The 11,624-nt window shown below is 32.0% G+C and overlaps 1 protein-coding gene across 1 annotated transcript; it reads right to left on the bottom strand.

Moving 5' to 3' along the window:
* Positions 1-1,023: 1,023 nt before the first annotated feature.
* LOTGIDRAFT_234670 (hypothetical protein) lies at positions 1,024-10,522 on the bottom strand. The gene is made up of 17 exons (XM_009062871.1): positions 10,448-10,522; positions 9,908-10,027; positions 9,721-9,768; positions 9,196-9,262; positions 8,606-8,769; positions 8,130-8,191; positions 7,394-7,503; positions 7,044-7,217; positions 6,204-6,388; positions 5,680-5,829; positions 5,145-5,237; positions 4,501-4,593; positions 4,143-4,224; positions 3,629-3,865; positions 2,254-3,179; positions 1,836-1,925; positions 1,024-1,439 (listed from the first exon to the last, which is right to left on the bottom strand). Exons 2-17 carry the CDS (start codon positions 9,992-9,994, stop codon positions 1,383-1,385), a joined length of 2,625 nt encoding a protein of 874 aa, XP_009061119.1. The 5' UTR covers positions 9,995-10,027; positions 10,448-10,522; the 3' UTR covers positions 1,024-1,382.
* Between the last annotated feature and the right edge of the window lie 1,102 nt (positions 10,523-11,624).

The raw sequence follows: 11,624 nt of genomic DNA, 5'->3' as shown, positions 1-11,624 counted from the left end.
GGATAATTGAATGGATTATTGCCATGAGGTGGAGGGGGGGATTCAAACAGGGCAGCCTTCCACAAAATATCTTGATATAAGAATTTGTTGTAAGTGTAGAATTTTACAAAATTAATCACAATATTTTTTGTGGAACAAGACCCAGGTCCAGTCCACTAAGCTGTTAGGTAGGAGATGTATTAAACATAACATTAAGGCAGGCTGCATTGTTGTAATTACCAATTTTTCTACCTGCAAAGTGGACTGCTCCTATTCATGTTTTATGTCAGACCCAGATGTGGCAAGTCATATATATATACACAACTAGCGATTTAATTGGATTGTATGCTAGCGAAAACAGCCAATCATTGCCCTTGACAGAAAGAGTGTAAACAATTTGGCTGAGCAAGTAATCAAGTGTTCAATAAGTTGTGTTCCATAACGTACAATCCAATCAAATATCTGCATTTACACACTTTCTAGATTAAAAAAAGTATTAGACACAGTTTGTAATAGGTAAATACAACTGATTAATGTGTGTGGTGAATTTATATACAATGAACTGTATTGATGTTTGGTAACTACTGTGATGGTGCAATATGATCTTATCAATTAATGATCATATATTTACTGCCATTACTTGAATATTTCCCTGTTATTATATCGTCCCATGTTGAACCTAGCTTTAGTGTTATGCTTTGTTTTCTGTACTCGAGCATTATCAGTAGTAGTATTATTATTTCTGTAGTATTATTATTTCTTCACTCAGTATCATACATGCAAACTAAGAATAAATTCATAATTGTTTACTGTCCTGATTGTTTTTATTCTCTCTTGATTGAAATATGAAGTTCAGCTAAGTCCTTTATTACTTATGTACAGGGCAGTGCTGATTGGAGAGTTCTGAACTGGTTGTGTCTCTTCCGGGCACAAAGAAACAATTAAATGTTTATCTCATTCTGATAAATATGTTGGTTTTTTTTGTTAATAGCTCCAGCATTAATTTATAACTCTTTATGTTACTAAAGAAAAAGACACAAAAAATCACAGTATAAGTTAAAATATTCAATTAAATTTAACACTATAATACAAACTAGATAAATACAGAATACAAAGCTTTTTACATATATTCAGTCTGACATAAACTAGATCATAGTCTAAATTATACAAATGTACAAAAAAATTGACATAACATATGACATGGCTGGAAGTGATTTTAAGCAACATTTTTTGTAAATGAGATTTGACCGAACTTTTAGTCTGAATAGTAGGTCATTTTCACATGAATTTTCTGGGATGGAACCTTATATTTCTATGGACCTGAAGACATTTTAAGACAAATGGCATAATATTAATAAATATTTATATCAGAGATTATTAATGGTTGATAGACATATGGCCATCTAAAATGATTTATCAAAATCTACTTTTGGTATTGAAACTTGTATTCTACTTGTAGGCTGAAAAAGATAATAACAAAGATAAGATAAAAAAAATATATATATATAGTTAAAGTAGATCAATAACACTGTAAAACATAGTTAATATTTACTGCCAACATGTTTCAATTCCATATTTTCAAGGCATAGTAACAATACAATAAACAATGATAAAAAGTCATGATATTCTACTTTTGTGTGTGTAAATATATACATCAAAAATACATATCATAATATATATTTTTTAGCTTTTGTGCCGGTTTTAACTTCACTTCAATTTGACGGTTTAAACTTCACTTCAATTCTAATACCTCCAAAATGCTTCAATTTTCAAACAAATTCTCATTTCTATCTGTGTTGCTGTTTCATTTGCATTTGTCATTTATATGAATGAAAAGTGGAATAACCTGATCCTACCTGCCTAGTGAGATATTGATTCTGTAAAGTAACATAATTATCAGATTGTTGAGATATTGGTGAGATTGGTGGTGAAAATGGACTGTCACCCTGTAAATTATATAAAATGTCATTTTAGAATCTAATCTAATCATCCAATTTCTAGTTTCATGTTGTTTTATATTTTTTTAAACAAAATTATTAAAAAATTATCGATATGGCAAAATGCATGTCAACTGAACAAACATGCACCTCCCTCATACACAAATTGTTGCATTTTACAATCAGCAGATTTATAATAGGATGGAAAATTACAGAGGCAGCATGTCTAAGCAAAGAATATGCAACTGCTGCATTCACACAAGCTAGCTCTAAGCCAAGCTCTGATACTCAATCAGATGGCTCATGCAGACAAAGCTCAAAATCTATATCAACTTACCTGTGGCTGATCTCTTTTAGGTGGAGTTAAAGCAGTTTCTTGCTGTAACTCAGCCTTGTGAATATCAAAACCCATTGATTGTTGCTGATCTTGGATTCGTTTCATCTGTTCATGCATTTGTCTCATCACATATTCTTGTTGCTGTAACATTTCCTGTTGTGTAAAAGCATTATTAATATCTGCATTGTTATTATTTTGATTAGCAAAGCTTTCTGACTGTCTCTCTAGTAAATGGGCTATTTCTTGTTGTTGCTTGATCAGATCTTTTTGTTGGTTCAGCAGTGATTGACTCAGTTGTCCAGAGGCTGTAGATGCTTCAAGCTCTTGAAATACTTGATCATGTCCACGTCCAAGTTGACGCTGATGCTGGTCTTGCTGCAATAACACTTTCTGTTGTTGCTGCTGAACAAGTAAAACATGCAGTCGTTTCTGAGCCTCTTCATGCTGTTTATTTAATTCTGCAATCTGTGTCTTCATCCCTTCTTCCTTCATTGGATTTCTCTGTGTACCTTGAAATGATACATTTGGATGCCTGGATGCTAGAGAGGCCATGAAATCAGAATTCTGTGGAATCTGTGATTGTGACAAGCTTTGATTTTGACTTTGTGTGTCTGGTTGCCCATGTAGCATTACCTGCCCTGGTAAACTTCTGTATTGTCCATTCTGTATTACATTCTGTTGTTGACCACCTTGCATTGCCATCAGTTCAACATGCTGTCTGTGTGGTGAACCATTTTGTTGTCCTTGTGAAACACCATTAGATGGTCTGGATAATTCACTAAATGCTTCAAGTTGGCTGTTCTGTTGTCTCTGGGCTAATGATATAGGTCTAGGAACATTAACAACAGATGGATGAAGAGTAGATGTTGTAGAAGTTGGTTGACTGTTAGCTAGTGATGGTAAATCAATCAATGATGTTTGTCGATCTGCAGAATAAAATGGGAAAATCTATAGTAAAACATTTAAAGTTTTTGTTATGTTTCAACTTAAAACATAAATGCCAAGAGTGAGTGGTTTTGTTTTCTTGTGCAGTTACTTGTGATACCTTAAAGAAATGTGAAGATGGATTTGTACAGACACATCTAACCCTGAGTTGGCACTGATAATATTTTGAACATAGCATTTAAATTTTTAATACATGGGGCTGATAGATTTGTGACTTCTGCACGTTCAGGATAGCAAGTAGGGACAAAGTTCAGTCTGCTGAAAACATAGTAGGTGTAAACAGAATTCAAAATGGCGAAGAAGGAAATAGATGAAAAATTTTGAATGTGACATCTGCATTCATACCATTCGATTGGAGCAGAAATAGAATAGACGGAACCTTCTAAGAACTCTCCCATCGAGTGCTACCCATGAGAATTAGAAAACTCACTTTGTTGAAATGGTAAAGGTTGAGTTGATGTTTGGTGGGTTGTTTGAGGAAGTTGATCATGAACTCTAGTCTTACGAACTGGTGGAGATAATAAAATAGCCTCATCATCATGTAAATGACTAGGTATAGAAGATCTTAGGTTTAATGGTAGTTGTTCTATATTGGGTTGAGGTAAGGATGAAGCAGCATTTAAATGACTTGTTTCAGGATTTTGATGTTGATCAGTGAAATGCATATCTAAAACAAAATCATGACATGAAAATTTTGAAGATCTACTGGTTATGAACTGATTCAACCCAATAGATACAAACAATCAATTAGTTTCATCATTTTAAATCAGCACTGTTAAAACTGTATAACACTTGAATCTCCTCAGACTGGTAGATATGAAGACAAATATGACATATGATTTTAAGAACTTTATTAGCTTAGGAAAATTGCATTGCATTGATCTGTGTCTGAATATAACCCATCTTATGACAGCCAGGATTGTGGGAATAGATAACATACAGACCTGGGTGATGTTGAGGGGGTGTTCGTGTCGAATTCAACAATTGTGGTGTTGGAATGGGACCTTTAATACCATATAATGCTGCCTGAAACACAAAAATAATTAATGAATTTAATTTTTTTTTCCAACCATCAATACAATCTAATTTTTTGAATGATCATTTGACTTGACAAATACTATTCAATCCTGGATTTGTCAACCTCTTAACATATTCCAATTCATTAGTTTTCTTACAGCCATAAAAATGTTGGCATTGCATTCATAATTCTTGGCATCATCATTAAGACAGGAGATAAATTCCAGTTTCTTCCCATAGAATTAATAATAAATGCTGCATGCTAATACTAGTAAAATAAAGTACCTTCAATAAAGCCAGTTCTTGTTCAGTTTGTTGTCTATAGCGTAGAAAGTCACCTTGCGATCTTCCATATTCTTCTTGGGTTACAATAATATCCTTCAGACAAATAAAAAATAATATAATTCGGCCATGTAGCCAAACCTCAACTCCAGTATCAGCACTTCACTGAGAAGGTCCAAAGGCCGAATCAGTTCTGTTTGCATTTAATTCATAAAATGTAATAAAATAATTCAAAAGTATCCTTTAAAATGTAAAAGTGACCTTAGAAAATAAAATATTTTATAAAAATAACGTAAAACAATTCATAAATATAATGGAATATACTTCATAAAATATATACTTCATAAAATATATAATTCATAAATATATCTTCCATAAAATATAATATAATATTTCATAAGTATAATGAAATATAATTCATAAAATATAATATAATTCATAAAAATAATGTAATATAATTCATTAATATATCTTCAATAAAATATAATGAAATATTTTAAAATATTTCATAAAAATTAAGGAATATATTTCATGAAATATATATAACATATTATAACTCATAAAGAATAATATCCTCCCTATAAAACATAATATATATCATATTCATATCATTAAAATATCCTGTATATAAACATAAGGAAACTTACAGAAGTTAAAGCATCAATAATAGTTCTCATCTGATGAACATCTTGTGTGAGTTGTTCTCGCACTGTTATTTCAGCTTGTAATCTTCTATCAGTCTATAATAAATGAGAGGGGGAGTAGAACCTTAGTACACAGACCCTAAGTTTACTGTTACACTGAACAATTAGATTATAAGCCTCTCTCCTACCTGCATCAAGAGACAAGACAGATAATCTGTGTTGAAAAATTTAAAGACGTTATTTTTGACGTTTCTTAAAATAATGTGCAATGTATTATTCTCATTTTCAAAAGATGTCATAAAATTTTCCACCAGTTACATCATGAAAAATCTGAAGATAGTCAAAATATTTCATTATTATTCATTTCAATACACAATTAATTCAAGAATTTCATTTTCTTAACCTACAAAGGAATCATGCCTAAACGCTGAATGAAGTGCAATTTAATCATAGTATTTTATCACTGTACAAATAGTAAATATATAAAATATAACAAAATGCTTTTCTAAGATTTCAAGCAAAATTTTTCTATTCTTACCTCTCTCAAATATCGAGCTAGTTTTGAAACAGAATCAACTAGCGCCACAGTGTATCCTGTAAATGTATCTGAACGTTGTTTTTCAGCAGGAATTTTAGTTCCTGTTTGTTTCTCAAATTCAGCAATTTCATCTTGTAAACTTTCTAATACCTGTAATGCAAAAATAATAAAATGAAATAATTCTACTTTATAAATATAGATCTAATATATAGACTGTTGATCTGTAATGCACCAGTCATATATGCTTAAAAACACTGGCCTGTAATGTAATGGTGTTTGAAGATCACATCTATCTGATCTTTTTTTATCATTAATACCTCAACAAACAGTCCAAATTCTAATAGTCATTTTTTCTGCAGATACAAATATCAATTGTTTTCACAAATTTTGTCCACCAACTAAAAATGGGCATACAAATTAGACCAAACTTTCGTTCCATTTTCTTATTAGCTTTTATTTTTAACATAGCCAAAATGAAAGTTTTGTCTTGTTTTAATTAGCCTGATCCAAATTTCAAAACTGACCTTTCTCATATCAGTGAGATTCATGGCTTGTGTTTGAGATGTGTCAGCAGAACTAGTTGAGGTGTCTCGAATACGACTTTTGATTTTCCTCACTTTGTTAGTATCATTAATAGCTGATCTTGGTGGGCGGTGAATTTCCATCGAATCATTTGCTTCATTTGGTGGTGTTTCAAATCCACTATTTCCTAGAAATAAGGTAAAAATTACAGCTATTTTCACAAAGAAGGTATACAAGACTCAGTTTTCTCAGAGTTCAATTGCAGATCAATGAAGTAAATCAAATGTTTCTTCCGAAATTTTGGGCTATTTTTGGATCTGTATTTCTTAAACAATGGAAAAAAGAGAAATGTACATTTACAAGAGCTAATTCTATGCTTAACATGCTCAATATTGTTCAGTGGTTTGCTCACACTGATATATGATATACATTTTATACACAGATTCATTAAATGTCTTTTTGTCTAAATAAGTTTGTTGGTATATCAAATTTTACAGATTGTTTTCATAAGAATGGGAATATTAGCTTTAAAATAGTATTGTTAGTCTAAGAATGACTTTGCATTGAAGAAAATATAAATATCAGCAGACATTATTACTCTGAAATTTGTCATTACAGAGGACGATTTTATGTTGAAATTTTAATTTTTGGGAGGGAAGTGTGTGTCTATTCAATGTAAACTTGAAAAAAATTATATTTTTACCAATGCAAAGTCATTCTGGGATTGTAAGTATTGTCTTGAAGTTTATATTCAAATTCACTTGGGAAAAATTAGCAAATTTCAATATAGCAACTAACTAGGTCAGACAATAGTTCAGACTTTCTATTGAAATGGTTTATACCTTGAATCTGTGTACTTTGTGTTGGACCTATTTCGTTATGACTAAGTTGAGCCTGACCACCAATAGAACTTAATGTTTGGTTTTTCTCTTCATTAGCCAGAAACTGTTGAAATCTATGTAGATTCATCTGTTGATGGTAAACTATAGGATGAGGATTGTCAGTTTCATCATCGTCTGAAAAAACATGGAATAACAAATAAATAGATGAATATTGTCAGTAGAGTACAGCAGATTCAATCCATTTGAAGCTCTATCAAACATGAGGTTTTACTCAAACCTTAACAAAACAGTAGCATCAGAAATGTGTCCAGTTTTCAAATCAAATTTCTAAAAATCTTATAAAATTTTACCCGAGTCTGAATCTGGTAGATCATTTAAAGCTGTAGGATTCATAACAGAATCACTTAAAGCTTCAGTCTTGGTGTATATTTCAGGCATACCAGACACTAAACTTGTATTTCTAAAACAGATTAAATATGTGTAATACTATAAATAAATTTAGAATTTCTGGTGAATTTATCAAATGATCCAATTCATAAACTTATCCATATGAATTATTAGTGGAAATGACTAAAAATACTAAGTTTTTCTTTATAATTCAACTTGGATCCCAGCAGTAAATATAAAATAGGTCAAGGGGGTCACAGGCTACTATATAGGGTACAGGGGCGAGATTTTACTACTTCAAGATGCTTTGGAAGTCTTTCTTATGAAATATTTTCACCCCTCAAATCAAATTTAGTGGTTTTATTCAAAAAAAATACCACTGGCCAAAAAAATAAAGGAATTCAGGGATCCTTGTTTTAATATAATAATAGTGCTTTTAGGCATTACCCTGCGCTTTTTCGATTTCCAACTGTCGAGGGATCTTTAACGTGCACAGCCTGTAGCACACGGGGCCCTCGGTTTATTGTCCCATCCGAACGACAAGAAGCTTTTTCCATGTCAGCCCCTCTTACCTGCATCACTGACAGGGGGAAACTGGGTTGAAAAATCCAAAGGTATTATCTCGAATCAATATACAAGAAATCACATCTTACAGTTTACCCTGGTACTTTTACAATCATGAATATAATAAATACAAACCTATCGGTATGGTCTCCTGAAGCATTTGGTGCTGATGTAACATTAGGGAAACCTTTGTATTTCTACAGAAAACAAAATAATAGTAATTATAACATGATAAACATGTGATATAGAAATTACTTCTCTTATAATTATTTTAGATCAAAAGCTAATTCTTGACAAAAAGACATCACAAATGCTAAGTAAATAAATTAAAGACTAACACTCCGAACTGCAAAACGAAACTAGAAATCCAAACAACATACTGGCGAAACATTGAGTAAGTATTTCATGATGAAAAGTGGTATCATGTGTCAGGAAGAGTAAGCATGTACCCTGCCTGGTGCCACACCATAGCTGCTTAAAATACACAACAAACAACACAAATAGGAATGTACAATGAAAATGAAATATATTCATTTCCTTTTAATAGACAAGGAAGGTAACTGATCACAAATGTTATATCATAAGAAAAACCTTGAAAACCATTTTCCCACCTTAGGATCGTCACCAAATAAATCTTTTACCACAGACATCATGTTATCAGTTTTATCTAACACACTTTTTAATTGCCTCTGATCATACAATATCTCCTTCATAATAGCTAACTGTCTAGCTTGATTCTGGGTTATCTGTCCATTATTTTCTTCTCTCTTATTAACTGTAATAAAACACATAAAACTATCTGATATAACTATCAAAACTGAAACTGAAACATGTTGTTACTCAGTTTCTACAACTGATGTATTGAGCACTATATTAACAGTAAAGATATTTCGTAGTTGTACTTCATATGGTATATAATATATATGATTTCAAACTGGTATCCCAATAGTCAAATACACTAAAATATAAAACAATAAAAAAACAACTGTGGTTAAGTCTAGTAACGATATCATTCAACTAACTCCACCACTCTGCCTGTGCCTATGCTTTTGTTACATGACTTAACGGCAATGTTCCTAAAATTCCCACCACTCATTTGGACAGTGATACACTATATGGAAACTTGGAAAAGATAATTTACTATTATCAGCTTAAAAATGTGTAGAGATAGATCTCAATGAAATAAAAAAAAAACAATTACCTTTTCTCATTTGCTGTAACTTATAAGTCATATGATTTTTGGACTTGTGAGCTGTCTTTCTCCGCTCCTAAAATTTAATGAATTAATATTAATTTTACTTTTTTTTTCATCTAGAAATTAGAAAGTTGTAGAAAACATTGCTTACAGAATTCTATTCCAGCATTTATCAAAGATTGATTGTTTCCTTCTCTTAAAGAATTTGGGCAGATTGTGAAAGATAAGCCAGTTTCTATTTATAGAAAGTCATCAGGATAATTGATTTTGAGTCTGACATCTGTGGTTTCTGCAAGTCCACAAAAAAGAAATGTTTGATGAGTTCACTAATCACAAAATATACGGTACTTTATTATATAAGGCCCTTCGCTATTAGTGACATCATCAAACACTTAGTTTTAGTGGAATTGCAGGAACCACAGACACTTGATTGAAAGTTGGAATGATGCAAATTGATGCTATCAGTGTCCCCGATACACATCATAAATTTAGAAAACTTCTTACAATCCCTTGCATGGCTATCAAACTTACCAAGTCTTCATCTGTGGCTTTGAAAGTAGTCAGATCATGAAGCGTGTCCTAAAATAAATGAATGGAGTTTTACAACCCACTCTTCAGCACCTAATTGGGAAAATGGAGATGGGAAATGCAATGCAGTAACCTATGCAATGAGTTAGCCTTCTGACTGTCAAGAAGTTGAACATTGTAAATTACTTACATCCCATTGTGGTTTCTTTTTAACAGCCTTTTTCTTTAGAGGTCTCTTGGATGGATTAACTCCATGTGAAATTCTGTGGAAGGACATACTGTTAATTCCACATCACAGTCACACATCAATCTAAACACAAACACTACAGACAGTAATGTTTAGACATCATGCTTGTTTTTTATTTACTACACGTGTGGTTCTCCAAAATGGTTTACAATTTACAGTTAACTCCGGCACTTTTTACAATCTTATAGGTCTATTTAAAAAACCAATTCACACAAAAATTAATCTTTTAAATCTTTGATCAAACAGTACTGAAGAGTAAGATGACAATTGAGAAAAATTAAAACCATAATATCTAACAGGTTGCTGGCTATGTGATGAATTTCAAGAATGGACTTGTTCTGATGGACTTATGTGCGTGAGTGTTGAGCATAAGTTTACCATAATAAAAGTTAAAATCAAGATGAATGAAATTAATGCTAGGCTACGAAAAAAATCCGATTCTCACTGCTACAGTACTGGGATATAATATATATTTCTACTTACTCTGAAAGATCAAAGATCCCGCTTCGAACAATCAAACCTTCGTCCCAAATATTGGGTAAAATATTTAAGCCATTGGCTATATTTTGTGGCTGTGTACATAATTATGAACTTTTTTAGGAATTACAAAATCACAACACAAAACGAAATGAATCCTATACACTACCCCATTCTGACCCCTTTTTTTCTGAAATAACAGCTCTGCTGCATCCATGTTTTTTTTAGGGGGGGGGGGGGGGGGGACTTAGAATCGAATTACTAGACATACTATCCATAGGTCGGTTCCGGTTATACCGGGTTGAACTTAAGAGTACACATTCAACTAGCATACACATTCGCGGCAAATCGACCCGATATAAAATGTGAATTATTTTTAACTTAAATATTGTTATAATAACTTAAATTTTTTTTTTTGAGAAATGCACATAAGTATTCATTCAATTTCGCAAACACCTATATGTGTGACAGTGTGCTTTATTTTCAGTGTGTCTGTCCCTTTAAACAGTTCAGTGACTGACTTTAAGACTAGTTTACTTTTAGCCACAGTTCACTGCAAAAGCCAATCACCTGTAAATACCCTTTGTTTTGTTACTATTTGTATCTTGGGATTCACCTTTCTCTCTGTCCTCTGGGGTGAGCTGTCTTCATCCTTACCCTAGCTACCCTGTGTTGGATACCACACTTTTGAATATCAGCTTTGGAGAGACAGGACCTGATTTCTATTAATTCTACATTAATTAGTGAAAGGTATGTGTGTCTCTTCTTATTATGAGTTAATGTCAAAGGTTTACCAATTTTTAGTAAGAATGGATGGAAATGGTGTATTTTAACATGTAATTTAGCAATAGCATATTTTAGCATCAAAATAGTATTATCATATTAATGTTGTCATGCCTAGCCTATATAAACATAAGTAAGTTCAGTTAGTAGTTATTATCCCTGTTTGATAATGATGTGTAAATGTAATGTATATTATTTCAACTTATAATCACGATGGTAATATAGTTGTGGTAGTTTGACCCACTCATGCGCTGACGTGACTTCATATATCATTTGTATTTACTTGTCATTTGGCATATAGTCATTAGAAATTAGCCGTAATATCATTTCGCTTCAGGTGACCATTTCATGCTTTCAAACTTTGCCGTTACTCGGCTTTGGGCTTCTAAATTGAATCCTT

This window comes from Lottia gigantea (assembly GCF_000327385.1).
Source record: "Lottia gigantea unplaced genomic scaffold LOTGIsca_54, whole genome shotgun sequence".
NCBI lineage: Eukaryota > Metazoa > Mollusca > Gastropoda > Lottiidae > Lottia > Lottia gigantea.
This window is presented reverse-complemented; position numbering and strand designations above follow the sequence as displayed.